At 39.5% G+C, this 14,352-nt stretch overlaps 1 protein-coding gene across 8 annotated transcripts in view; it reads left to right on the forward strand.

The window, feature by feature from the left end:
* The window catches only part of B4GALT4 (beta-1,4-galactosyltransferase 4), a 31,269-nt gene that overhangs the window by 5,797 nt on the left and 11,120 nt on the right, over positions 1 to 14,352 (forward strand). For all 8 annotated transcript variants that reach the window (XR_015796115.1, XM_088140745.1, XM_025172069.2 and 5 more), the window contains 3 exons: positions 3,184 to 3,644; positions 5,600 to 5,832; positions 11,460 to 11,647. Coding sequence is in view for 7 of the 8 variants with exons in the window: in XM_088140745.1 (XP_087996871.1) it covers positions 3,374 to 3,644; positions 5,600 to 5,832; positions 11,460 to 11,647 (692 nt within the window). In the remaining variant the exon portion in view is untranslated. The remainder of the gene's footprint in view (positions 1 to 3,183; positions 3,645 to 5,599; positions 5,833 to 11,459; positions 11,648 to 14,352) is intronic.

Consider the following 14,352-nt stretch of genomic DNA (forward strand, 5'->3'; position numbering starts at 1 on the left):
CCTTTAACAATGGTTTGAAGTTATGACAGCCTTGGAAAAAGTGCTTCATGACCTGTACTTGCACTTACGACCATTGCAAACCGTCGCACCCTCTTGTGTCACATGATCACAATTTGCAACCTTTTTTATGATGGTTGTTAAGTGAATCACTGCAGTCATTAAGTGAATCACATGTTCATTAGAAAATTCCGGCAAAAAACATCCATTGGGGAGGCTGGATTTACTTAACCATGTGATTTGCTTAACAACCATCATAAAAATGGTTGTAATGTTGGGTCTGCTTACATGGTGACTTGCTTAACGACCACCCCACTTAATGACCAATTTTCTAGTCCCTATTGTGGTTGTTAAGTGAGGACTACCTGTACTGTTCTCCCACTGTTCTGCTATGAGATTTACAGTTCTTATATCTTGACTTTTGCACATTTTAGAATTCCCTAGTAAAAACATATATTTGGTTAATTACTTTAATTGCCTGTCAACCTCCTATGGATATTGATTATTCAAACTGCACAAGCTTTCCCCCACTTGGTACCTTTCAGTAATATTGGGCCTTGACCATACTAGTTTGTAATTGTGGGAAGTGAAGTCTAACAAATCTAGAGAGCAGTAGGTTGGGAAAAACTGGTTTACCAAAACAAACACTAAAACATGTGCTGCTTCATATTCAGCAGCTTTTGCCAATTGATGATGAGTAATTGTAAAACAAGCCTGAGCAGGTTATTCATGAGTGGAAACCCTAAAAACCTGGCAATTCTGACCACTTAGACCTCAATGGAGCCAGTATGTCAATGCAATGAGTTAAGTGTTGTGCCTTCCTACATTTTTCAGTTGCACATTTGGTAATTCTGGAGTAACTTCCTTTTTTCTACTTATCTGTTATTAAATAGATGCTTAGACCACTAATGGCGTAACTGCATTCCTCATAGCTGTACAGCTTTCCTATCTACTTGACATCAAAGTGTGTATTATGTGTGCCTAGCTTCCTACCTTCTTGCTCCTTAGACTGAGCTGTGAAACTGGAATTTGCAAATCTTTCTCACTTTGTATGTGGCTTTTAATAAGCCCATTTCTGCCCCTCTGTACTGCATTTCTCTGGCTACTTTATTAGTACTGGATGGAGTGATACCTGCAAGAGCCACCAGTTGATACTAAAAAAAGGAGCAAAAGTTATGCTATTTGATCATCCTAGGATATGTCCCATACAGGTAGTCTTCACTTAATGACCCTAATTGGGACCATTTTCATTGCTAAATGATGTGGCTGTTATGCAAAACATCATGTGATTGCAGTGCTTAACGAGGATAGTCCTGGTTGTGGTGAGGATAGTCCTGGTTGTGGTCGTTAGGCCAGGACCTCACGCTTTTCTGCCCTGCTGCGCTCGTCTCCGCTTCAACTTCCCTCACACACCTATCTCCCCCCCATCTCTGCCCTTTTGGCCACCCTGCACTTTGCCCTGCACCCCCACCGCCCCTACCCACCTACCCACCTAGCTGACCTTCACCATCTTCTTCCTCTGCTGCTGATGAGGTGCATCCGGCCTGGCCCTTTGTTGGCAGCTGCTGGCTGCACATGGCCTTCCCGAACTACCATTCGTTCAGTGCTGTCATATCTTCGAATGGTCACTAAATGAATGGTCACTAAGTGAGGACTACCTGTAGATCAAATCTGTGCTAATTTATATTTCTTGGAAATCCAGAATGGGTTAATGCAGTTTTATTTTCAAATATACATTAAAACAGGAATTGCTTCGAGGAAATATGATGAAAGCATTGAGGCTTTGTTTCACAGACCCTTTGGTTCAGTTTGGCAGAATGTATTTCCCTTGGCTTTGATTATAGAAGTGGCAATGATGTGAAGAATTGGCCATAAGCCAGAGTGCTTGAAATTAAAAACCAGTGTTTTTGAACAGAAGTCCAGTAAATAATATTTTGAAACTATCTCTGCTTTGTTTACTTATCAGTTAAGATACCTATTTTCAGCTGAAGATATTTTTTGTATTACCTACTAATCTGAAATTTCTGATCATGCAGTCCACAGTTCTCTTCATTGTAAAATATAGAAACATTGGAAGATTTTTAATTTGAAATCAGACCATGGATGTATAACAACAGGGCTAAGTGCATAGGCTGAAAGTTTGGAGAACTCATTCCTCCTCTTCCAGAAGTGCTGTGGGTCTACATATCCTAGCCCTACCTCCTGCCTTAATGGGTGGCTAAGTAGTTCTCAGTTCCATCACTTATCTTCTAGGGAGCGCCTCAGCTGGCACCTTCCCTGCTAATACTGGTGAGGCAGAGAGATGGAGTTTCCACATTCCATATCTAACTCTAACTCTGTGTTACTTTCTAACAATGAAAAGAAAAAGGAAGAGAAAAAATATATATAGTGGCACTTCATTATTGATTTTATTTTAAAAAAGGAAATAATGTAGAAATCCATTTTTATACAGTCACATGCAAGACATTCAGTAGCAAAAGGAAATAAAATATAGAATTGTTCAAATCACAGACTACATCTCAAAAAGGATCTCCCTTCGAAAATATAAAGGAAAATATAAAGGTCTTGCAAACAATAGGAATTTGTCTGCTTTTATTTAAAAGCAACTTGAGAATTTTCAAGTTGCAAAAACACAAAGAGTTATTAACCTAGTACAGAGACAGTAAATATCAGAGGCAAAATATTAGACTTAAAGGCACACACAGTAAAAAAAACGAATTAGTTTTACCCAATATTTTGGGGTAAATTTGTTACTACTTTTTTAGGATGAATTGATGCATGAAGCTAGAGTCTGCTTGCTTTCTCTTCTTTTTTTCCAACTTCTTGTAGATTACAACCTTTTATGAGAGACTCAGGAATGATATGACTATGAACCTGAGAACATTTAGAATTTGCTGTATTATAAAATAAGAAATAACATTCCTTTTGTGGTAGTTCAGGTATTTCACCAACCTTTTGCAGTCTGTATGCCCTCTGGATATGTGGACTTCAATTCCCTGAATTCTTAGCAATGGTGATACTGGATTCTATGAGTTAAAGTCCATACATCTAGGGATGTCTGCATTGGAGAAGGTGTTATTACAGGTTTGTACCCATTTCTGCTCTTGATGAATTCTGTGAGGTGCTGACTCTAAAAGTGATTGAGTGATAGCATATAATATTTTATTTCTGTCTCATTCTGAACAGGTTGATCCATTTGAGGTTTACTTTCCACTGCTCATTTGGCTAGAAACGTATGAATTCAAAAGCCGGAGGAAATTTGTCAGAATGCAACATCACAGAATTCCTTTCTTTAATTTGATTTTTCTGCTTTCCTGCATTGTGGCAGGACTCCATCAAGAACAGTATCAAAGAAGCTTCTAATCTATGAAGGGCCATGGGCTTTTGTTCTGCCAGCCTTCACCTCTCCTACAAGCTCAAGCTATTGATCCTCATTACCCTCTGCGTCTTATTGATAGGCTGGGCCACCTCCACTTACCTGGTAGTTACTTTACATGAAACTCCAGCAGCAAAAGGCATGGTTGGAAGTTTCAGGAAGCCAACCACTATTATGGAGGAACAAAAGGAGAATTCAAAGAGGAAGGCCATGCTTACTGGGAAACTACCCATAGCAAAATCCCCCTGTCCCTCTCTGTCTCCCTATCTGCGTAAGTCAATTTACATTTTTTCTTCTTCCTGAAAAAAAAAAAAGGAGTGGGGAGTTGGTATTGTATTCCTGTGTCTGATGGAAGGTCTCTTAAGGATCATTTAAATACTTAGATCATATAGCAAAGGTGCTATTGTTGGATCTTAAATTCGATTATTAATATGACCCAAGTCAATTTTGGGTTTTTTTAAATGTCTGTGTTACTGCTTGTAAAAAGTCAGTCAATTCAGACATTTCTTCCATGATTTAGATGTTTTTTTAAAAAATTATTTATTTGAATTTATTAGCCACCCAACTCCAGTGGACATCCCACATATTATCAAAGAATAAGATCCATTGATAGGATCCACCCATCAAAAAGCAACTCCTAATTTAGCAATGTATGGATATAGTTTTAATGAAGAATTGTAAACTTAACATATTCTCTTGCTTTTGCAGTTTTCTCTTTTGGATTTGTAGTTAGGAAGTACTAGTTTGAAATTAAATTTGCGTCCCATTTTTAAGTGTAATAGTAGGAATTAAGAAGCAAAAGCCCCAGGAAAATAGGGACAGAACATCATGTTGGAGCTATTTATTTATTTATTTAGCAGTGTTTGTAACCTGCCTCAATCCTGACAGACTCTGGGCAGTGAACCACAAAGCACAACAACATAAATACAGCAACAATAAAAACAATACAGTCCAATCATAAAAAAGCATGTGAGTGAAATCCACAAGCGTTGGAAAATACAAATTTACCAGCTAGTGAAATGCAAGAAGGAATAGGACCAAATGCACCCCTGCAGGAACCATGTAGTAAAGTATGGGGCGCTACCACAGAGAAAGCCTGTTACCCTGCACCTCTCACATTGGTGTTGCTCTGTAGTGGCAACGCTGTTCTGCCAGCAGTTTGGTTCTATGTTTTGTGCTACCTGACCCACATACACTGTGTTGCAGTAGCCCAACCAAGTGATGATCAGGGCATGAGTTACTATTGCCAGAGCATTCTGGCCCATCTGGAGTTTTAATTGGCACACCATCTGAATCTGAGCAAAAGCCTCCCTGGTCCACCTTCTGCTTGATCAGGAGCCTGTTGTTAGTTTCCATTGATAACTTAGCTTTATTCAAAGAGCCTAAAAACAGCATGCATAAGTCTCTCCTATTTATCCTCTTAAAAGCAATCCTGTGAATAGGCTGAGAGGAGATGGCCCACAGTCAATGTGCTTTGTAGTCAAATGAGAAGATGAACCCCTGTCTTCCTGGTCCAAGTCCAGTATCTTAATCACTACAGGACATTCACTTTCATGATGCTGCATTGGGAAAGATATTGCATGAAGAAGTGCAACTGGTCAACCTAGAGAATGACATTTCTTAAATCCAGCCATTATGGATTGTAAACCATGATTTATATTTTTAGTATTACATGTTAGCTAGGGTGCTATGATTTGTTCAACAAGCTGTGGCCAAAAGTTGTAGCAAAAAATGTAAAGCCAATCATTGTCTACCCCATTCTGTCCCCAGCAAAATTATGGGTGGCTTGCCAGCAGTGCTAATTGTTTATGTGGACTTTACTCTACAGAACTGAATTTCAAAACTGCAAACCTCTTCCTTGCCCTTTTATGATTCTATAACTGTAGGAGCTGATTAGTAATGGGACAAAGTACCTTGGGAGGTGGTGGACTTCACAGGGGAGTTTAAACGGAGGTTGGATAGCCATTGGTCAGGTGGTAATATTGGGCAAAGTATTGGACTGGATCAGTGTTTCTCAACCTTGGCAACTTTAAGATGGGTGGAATTCTGGGAGTTGAAGTCCACCCATCTTAAAGTTGCCAAGGTTGAAAAACACTGGACTAGATGATCTCCACGGTACCTTCCACCCCTTAAAGTCTGTGATTCTATAATCCTCAGTCACTTCCCTGAGCTCTGAAGTCTTACTGTAGTGAGAATTGTGAACATGAGGCTTGCCTTTTCCTATAGGGGGTCCAAGCAAGCTTACTTTCAGAGCGTCTCTCACTCTGGAAGAGGTGCAGAAAGAGAATCCTTCAGTAGCAAAGGGGCGCCATAGCCCAAAAGACTGCACAGCTCAGCAACGAGTAGCTATATTGATTCCACACCGCAATCGAGAGAGGCATCTGCTGTATCTGTTGGAGCACCTTCATCCATTCTTGCAGCGGCAGCAGCTGGATTATGGCCTTTATGTCATCCACCAGGTGAGTCCATATAGAATGAGAAAAGGAAAAGGCTCCCTCAAATCAAGTCACTTTTGGTGACTTCATGGACAGTTTGTTTGGCAACAATATGAAAGTGGCTTGCATTCTTCCAGGATGTTTTTTTAAATTTAATTTTTTATTGTTTGACTTTCCAGGCTAACCTGTAGTTATTTTCTGGTGGTCTCCCATCCAATACTAAGGTGAACCAAGATCTGAATACTAATAATGCCCTGAGATATTTTTCTGTGCCCTTTGCTTATTGCTTTTGATTGTGTAGTTTTTTCAGTCGGTGAGTAATATATTTGCTCAGGGAAGTCAAAAATTGTTTCCACTGCTCCATTACAAAGCCAACCCAGGGTGTTACCAGTCTGGAGGTGTCTTAAGGTGTCAGTATTAATGAGTTTCTTATGTCTTCTGCTGCAAAGCTTAAAGCAGATTGAACAAATTAAACAGAGAGGGTGGCAAATTAACTTTATGCACCCTTGGTAGAGTATTATTGTTTTCTAAGTTGCAAGTCCTAAAATATATGTTGTCTTCATTGCCTGTTTGCACCCAACAGCTTAGCTCATGGTTTGGTGTCTGACTTTTCTTCCTACAGCTGTCACTTCTTGCATTCACTTTTTTTAGAGACTGAATTTTTTTTCTTCTGAAATAAAAGTTCTTGGCCTTTAATTCTATGGAAGCAAAAGCACTGCAGCACAAAAGCAATAATAAATACATTAATTAATCTACTTATGGCCAGTGTTTTGCTGTTGCATGAGTCTCGCATTAATAAATAAGGAGCTATTTACTCAATTAAAAAATATTAAATATAACCCAGAGATGGAATATCTTATTTCTTACCATCATATGTGGCTTGCTAAAAGTGAGCCCTTTCTTATATCTTGGAAGTATGAACTTGGTTTTTTTATTGTATTTTAATCCATATTTATTCTTGTTTTATTGTAAACCACCCAGAGTCACTCTTGAGTGAGATGGGCAGTGACTAAATCTGAAATATAAATAAATGAATAAAATAAATAAAGCAAAAGAGGAATAAATCAGGGATCATGACTTTCCCCCTAGGCTTACAAGAACAAATCTTTGCATTGGATGGCATAAAATATAACACAGAAAGAAAGCATCAGCATCAGTTGGTAAATTGATACCAAGCAGACCCTGGCAATCAAGCATTGATGCTCTGTGTTTGTTCTCTCAGAAGCTGTTCAGCTGGAAATTCTGAAGCAAAGGGCATGCTGGATTGAGATGCTATGAAGCATGGTGTCCACTAAGTCATTTTGGAGGAAGAGAATGATTATTGTTGGTACAAAGGAAGACACTTCCTGTTTTGGATCTGCCAGGTGCCACTGCCTGATAGAGATAGATCAAGCGTTGTATCTTTATCACCAATGACTAATGAAATAGGTCCTGTAGTTAAGTAGAAAAGCACGTGCTTAAGTATGAACAAGAATTAGGATCAGTCCCTGGCGCCCCACAGGTAAGGTTAGGAATAGCCTTTGCCCGCTAGCTGCTGTTTCTGAGGCAAGCTGGAGCTTTTTCTCTTCAGCTCCCATCATTTACAGCCAGGGTGGCAGAATTGTTGCCAAACCATCTGCCTGGCAGGTTAGGAAAAACTGGCCTAAGGCAACAATTACTTTCACAATTCTGCCTGCAGCTTTCCTTTGGGGATTGCTCTCCTGTTCCCATCTGCTCTCGTGGTAGGGAAAACAATGCTCTGCATCAGCATTGGCTATTATTTTCCTGGGTTCACAGGGTCATCTCTGGAGCGTGATGCTCCAGCGCTGCATCCAGGAAGATGAAAATGGGTGCTGGGTTTCTTTTTTAAAAGAAGCAAAAGCAGCTAGCAAAAGGGCATTAGTACAACATTACTTGATTTTATAAAATCAATTGCTTAAAAAGTTTGAGGAGACTTTTCATGTTTCTTCATTTCCTGTTTGCTTGCTGATGGCTGCCCCAGAAGGTTCTGAATTCTTTTCTGAGTTTCCATGTTCTCCATAAGCATGTTTGGGTGCTTGCCAGAGCTGCAAGCATTTAAATTGAGAATGGAGTTTTTGACTGTTTTTTTTTTTAAATAAAGCAAAATTGCATTTTGAAAATAATATTTAGAGATAACTAAGAGTGGCATTATAATATAGTATCAGCTTGTGTGTTTTTATTTATTTATATTTCAAATTTAGATACCGCCCATCTCACAAAAAGTGACTCTGTGTTTTTGGTTTTTGGTTTGTTTGTTTATGTTTAGGTGTTTATGTTTTTGAAATTTACATCTACAATTAAATTGTAAAATGAAGCAAAACTAACGGAGGTTGTTTTTAAAACTTAAATTAGAAGGTTGAGGCTGCAGTTCTAAACACTAATGAGTAACTCCACCTGAGCATGGTGGAATTAACTTCTGGATAAGTATTACCATTCAGGAAAGAGAGTTAATGTTCATTCTTAAAAATTAATTTGGAATTGAAATAGTAATATTGATCATAAATGCATATTTTACAAATGTTAAATAATTATACTATGCTACCATTATCATAGTTGATGATCCTGGGATGAGAATATAATTTCTAGGTAGAACATTTTTTATAGTGTTAGGTAATCTTGAAATTGCTAATATCATGTACTGATCTCAAGACTTAAATTTAAATGTTCAGTGTGACACAGGATATCAGTTGATAATGGTGGCAAAAGATTTAATTGACAAATTAACTGGTCTGTCAGTGAAGTCCTATGGTTGTAGTTCAGCCTTCCCACTGTGGAGCTCTCCATATGTGCAGGCATAAGACTACTAGCCATGTTGGCTGGGAATTCTGGGAGGAACTGAACACATCTGCAGGTATTGGATTTGACAAGCTGTTAAAGTCTATGTGAGCATCTGATCCAGGGGATTTTATATCCATCTCCCTGAATTAAGTAGATGGAAACATGCATAATAATCTGTTTATTTACTCATTTTAAAATATATACAGTGGGTCAAAAAAGTATTTAGTCAGCCAGCAATTGTGCAAGTTCTCCCACTTAAAAAGATGAGAGAGGTCTGTAATTTTCATCATAGGTAAACCTCAACTATGAGACACAAAATGGGGGAAAAAATCCAGAAAATCACATTGTCTGATTTTTAAAGAATTTATTTGCAAATCATGGTGGAAAATAAGTATTTGGTCACCTACAAACAGGCAAGATGTCTGGCTCTCACAGACCTGTAACTACTTCTTTAAGAGGCTCCTCTGTCCTCCACTCGTTACCTATAGTAATGGCACCTCTTTGACCTTGTTATCAGTATAAAAGACCCCTGTCTCAAACAGTCACACTCCAAACTCCACTATGGCCAAGACCAAAGAGCTGTCAAAGGACACCAGAAACAAAATTGTAGACCTGCACCAGGCTGGGAAGACTGAATCTGCAATAGGCAAGCAGCTTGGTGTGAAGACATCAACTGTGGGAGCAATAATTAGACAATGGAAGACATACAAGACCACTGATAATCTCCCTCGATCTGGGGCTCCACGCAAGATCTCACCCCGTGGGGTCAAAATGATCACAAGAACGGTGAGCAAAAATCCCAGAACCACATGGGGGGACCTAGTGAATGACCTGCAGAGAGCTGGGACCAAAGTAACAAAGGCTACCATCAGTAACACACTACGCCGCCAGGGACTCAAATCCTGCAGTGCCAGGCGTGTCCCCCTGCTTAAGCCAGTACATGTCCGGGCCCGTCTGAAGTTTGCTAGAGAGCATTTGGATGATCCAGAAGAGGATTGGGAGAATGTCATATGGTCAGATGAAACCAAAGTAGAATGTTTTGGTCTAAACTCAACTCATCGTGTTTGGAGGAGAGAGAATGCTGAGTTGCATCCAAAGAACACCATACCTACTGTGAAGCATGGGGGTGGAAACATCATGCTTTGGGGCTGTTTTTCTGCAAAGGGACCAGGACGACTTATCCGTGTAAAGGAAAGAATGAATGGGGCCATGTATCGTGAGATTTTGAGTGAACACCACCTTCCATCAGCAAGGGCATTGAAGATGAAACATGGCTGGGTCTTTCAGCATGACAATGATCCCAAACACACTGCCCGGGCAACGAAGGAGTGGCTTCGTAAGAAGCATTTCAAGGTCCTGGAGTGGCCTAGCCAGTCTCCAGATCTCAACCCCATGGAAAACCTTTGGAGGGAGTTGAAAGTCCGTGTTGCCCAGCGACAGCCCCAAAACATCACTGCTCTAGAGGAGATCTGCATGGAGGAATGGGCCAAAATACCAGCAACAGTGTGTGAAAACCTTGTGAAGACTTAGAGAAAATGTTTGACCTCTGTCATTGCCAACAAAGGATATATAACAAAGTATTGGGATGAACTTTTGATATTGACCAAATACTTATTTTCCACCATGATTTGCACATAAATTCTTTAAAAATCAGACTGTGATTTTCTGGATTTTTTCCCCCATTTTGTCTCTCATAGTTGAGGTATACCTATGATGAAAATTACAGGCCTCTCTCATCTTTTTAAGTGGGAGAACTTGCACAATTGGTGGCTGACTAAATACTTTTTTGCCCCACTGTATACTGTTTTTCTACCAAGCATACAAATTATTTCACAATCTGAAATAATGGATTGCAATCTAAGCAACATGGCATAAAAGAAAAAAAGGAGCAAGGAGGGAAGTGGAAAATAAAATAAAATAGACAAATTCAATTCTCTTGTCATGTCAGGGAGCCAGACAGAAAATGGCCAGCCTCAAGCCCTACTGATCTTAACCCAGTTGATTAAGATTGGGAACCTGAGTCCCAGGTCCCCAGACTTTGGGAGGGCTGCATCTCCAGCAGGGAGTCAGAGAAGATGGAAGTAGATAAAGGTATGGTTATATTAAGAAATATCTGATACAGGAATTGATCACAGCGCTGAGGCTGGGAACGTTCTGTATTTAAGGAATCCCTTGACTGCTGTTAGGGTTTAATCATGTCTACGTCCCATCTAACTCCTATCTATGCAGCCTTCTTGGAACCTCACCCTTACTTGATCTGGGTCTACTTGCCCCTTGGACCTTGGCTACAGGTGAGCGCTCTGACCCCTTTGGATTGGGATTCTATCGATCACTCCAACCTTATCTGATAGATTTATCATTTGTAATGTTTATTTCAATTTATATGGCCACCCATCTCTTCGTGATGACTCTTGGCAGCTAACCGCAGTAGAAAGCAAGAAAATAAACACCACAATAGTAAATACATAATTGGCAGCCGAGATAAAACCACAAACCCCCATCAATATAACATGGGTTTTGCCATACGTTCCAACCCTCATGCCTGGTGATGTCTTTAAGGCCTTATGAAAGACCGGCTGAGTCAGAGCCAATCGGATTGATTCATTGCAGGCTCAGAGGCAAGGAGTCATTCTGGTAGACTTGAAAGTAGGAGCCAAATAGAAGTAGGCCCAGCTGCTCTGGGTCTTTTTGAGGCAACCAGGGGGAATAGAGGTCTTGATGAGAAGGTTCTATACCTGTGCAGGGTGTTGATTGTCTGGTAAATTGCCTTGACTTTTGAAGGACCTCATGAAAGTGGTGGACGTGGATAGAATAATCCTGTTGGAAAGCTTAGCTTGCAGTTCATAGGTCTGATGTATATTTATTGTTTGTAGGCTGGCAGTGCCAAGTTTAACAGAGCAAAACTGCTAAATGTGGGATACCTGGAGGCGCTGAAGGAAGAGAACTGGGATTGTTTTATTTTCCATGATGTGGACCTGGTGCCAGAGAATGACTTCAACATTTATATATGTGGCAGTCAGCCAAAGCACTTGGTAGTGGGTAGAAATAGCACAGGTTACAGGTAAGAAATAATGTGTTACAAGATGTGTTTTTATGTGTTTATACCAGTGAGTTATATTTTTGACCTTTGCTTGCTTGACTTTGAAAGTGACAAATCTTGCTGCAGCTAAATTTAGTACATGTCACTAGTTCTCTGAGTTATCAGCATATCCAAGTTGAATCAGTGTAGAAATTGGTGACCTAGAATAAGGATTCTCCAATTTCATACAAATGTTTAGGTGCCACTGTTCAAACTGTATATTGATGTAATTGGCTGTGAGAATAATCTTGAGAGATAGGAGAAAGAACTCTAACCTAGACAATGGTCTGATATATCAGCCTTCCCAGGTAGACCAAACAGGAAACACAACCAGATAAACTAATTCTGCTTTATTGTAATGCTGCATTAATAGAGTCTTGCAAGTCTGAAAGTACAATTCTCCTGCTGTCATCTTTACAGCCAATAACTTAGGGAGGGTCCCTCCTGAGCCTCTCGCTCTGCCCACTATACAGCTGTGGCTATGTTCCCTCTTATCTGACCATTCTCTAGGCAGCATCTCTTCGCCTGGTCTCCCAAGGTCATTTCCATGTACCATTACAGACAAGAGAAATCTGAGTCCAAAGCAGGAATGGCAGTGGAGAAAGCACATCAGAATTGAGCCTCCCTTGTTTTCTGGAACATAAAGGCAGGGGAGGGGGGTACTGCTTTCAGACTTGCAAGTTTTTGTTACTGTAACCTTACAATAAAGGTAGTATTAGTGGTTAGTATTCTTGGTTTTGGTTTCCTGGTCTGGACTATCTTGAAGGTCTGACAATTTCATTTGAACCCCTATTTTTATTCTTTTAATTGAACAGTAGTTAATAAACATTTACAAGTAATGAATAATGGAAATCTGTAATATGTTGGGAAAAAAAGTTTTAGCAAAAATAAGTGGAGAATAATAGATAATGAACCTCTTCATATTTGCCATACATTAAGAGCATTGTTGATAGTAGGTCTGTTATGGTTAAAATAATGCATGAAATCTGCCCAAACTGGCAAAATTTTGGTTCCTGCCTGATGTTTCATTATTCTGACTTTACCTGTAATCTTTTCTAGTGTGGCAGTTGAAGAAGCCTTATTGATTCATATCTCAATTGTTAGATTATGTAAGGTTTTCTATTGTCAGCAATTATTATTTTAGCTGTTATAGTTAAGTAAGCAGTAAGTTCTTTAATTTTTACTTTAAGGTTCAATCACATAAATAAGTGCAGTGCATTCAATTCATTTTTAGTAATGATACCTCCATTGTTGAAGATTTTACAGTGGAAGAGTATAACTTTATCATGACCATCACATATGAAAGGAAGACTCCTTTTGTAAATATCCTCTCCAGCATTTAGAAGAATAATTGTGATATATGTACAGTAATCTAACCAGAGTAAAATTCCAGCAAAGTATGGTCTTCCACTGATGCTCTTGCCTGAAAGTGGAAGCAAATCCACCTGGTTTCCATAATGTCTGCCATTTTGTCTCTTCTTTACCAAAATCAGTACCCCAAGCTTCCTTTAAGCCCAGGGCTGGATCTCCTATTTCTAATTGCGACAACTGATTGATTTTGTGCCATAAAGTCAGTATGGACTCTTAGCAACCACATAGAAAGATTTTCTGTATGATAATCTGTCCCTAACCTGGTCCTTCAGCTCTTCCAAGGCAAGCCCCATCACCACTGAAACTGAGTCTATCCACCTTTCTGCTAATAATCCTCTTCTCTTGCCTTCCACCTTTCCCAGCATTACAGCTTTCTCCAGAGAGCTAGGTCTTTGCATAATGTGTCTTAAGTAGGATAATTTGAGTCTGGTCGTTTGTGCCTCATGTGTGAACTCTAGACTGATTTATTCATTGATTCATTTGTTTGTTTTCTTGCCTGCAATGGTTTTCTCAGAGGTCTTTTCCATCACCGAAGCTCAGAAGCATTAATGCTTTTTCTATCCTGCTTCTTCAAAGTCCAACTTTCACTTCCATAGAGTGTCACAGGGAATATAATTGCTTGCACTATTCTGATCTTTGTTAAGTGTAGACACATCAGAGAATCTGAATATCTTTTCCAAGGCCTTCATGGCTACTCTACCAAGTGCTAGTCTGTGGCATATTTCTTGACTGTTTGTTCCTTTACTGTTGATCATTGATTCCCAAAGGCAGAAGCTACTGTATCTATCACTTCAGTATCCTCATTGTCGATTATAAGGCTCATTGTTATTTGATCTTTTTAATTTTAGTCCCATTTTTTTCACGGTGCTCCTTGACTTTTATTACTAGAGCTTGCAAATCCTTGCATTTTCAGCTATCAGAGTAGTATTTATTTATGTATGTATGTATGTATGTATGTATTTATTTATTTATCAAATTTGTCACCGCCCATCTTGTTGAATGACTCTGGGTGGTTTACAAAACAGTTAAAATCAATTAAAATTACAAAACTACAATTTACTGTTATCTAGTATCATCAGCATAACACAGGTTATTGATGTGCCTTCCTCAAATTTTAAAAACACATGCATCCCAGGGCTGCCAAAAGGGCAGAGATGAGGGGAGATAGGCAAGTGGGGGGAGTTGAAGCATCCCTGTGGGTGTAAATGCGGGCAGGCTGCCAAGTGCCTGAATTTTGATCAGGTGACCGCAGGGGTGCTGCAACAGTGTAACTTCAAGGACTGGTTGTAAGTCACTTTTTTCAGTGCCGTCGAAAT

Source organism: Python bivittatus, unplaced genomic scaffold, assembly GCF_059951505.1.
Source record: "Python bivittatus isolate LINGU-HERP-01145 unplaced genomic scaffold, Pbiv_v1 ctg000340_np1212, whole genome shotgun sequence".
Lineage (NCBI taxonomy): Eukaryota > Metazoa > Chordata > Lepidosauria > Squamata > Pythonidae > Python > Python bivittatus.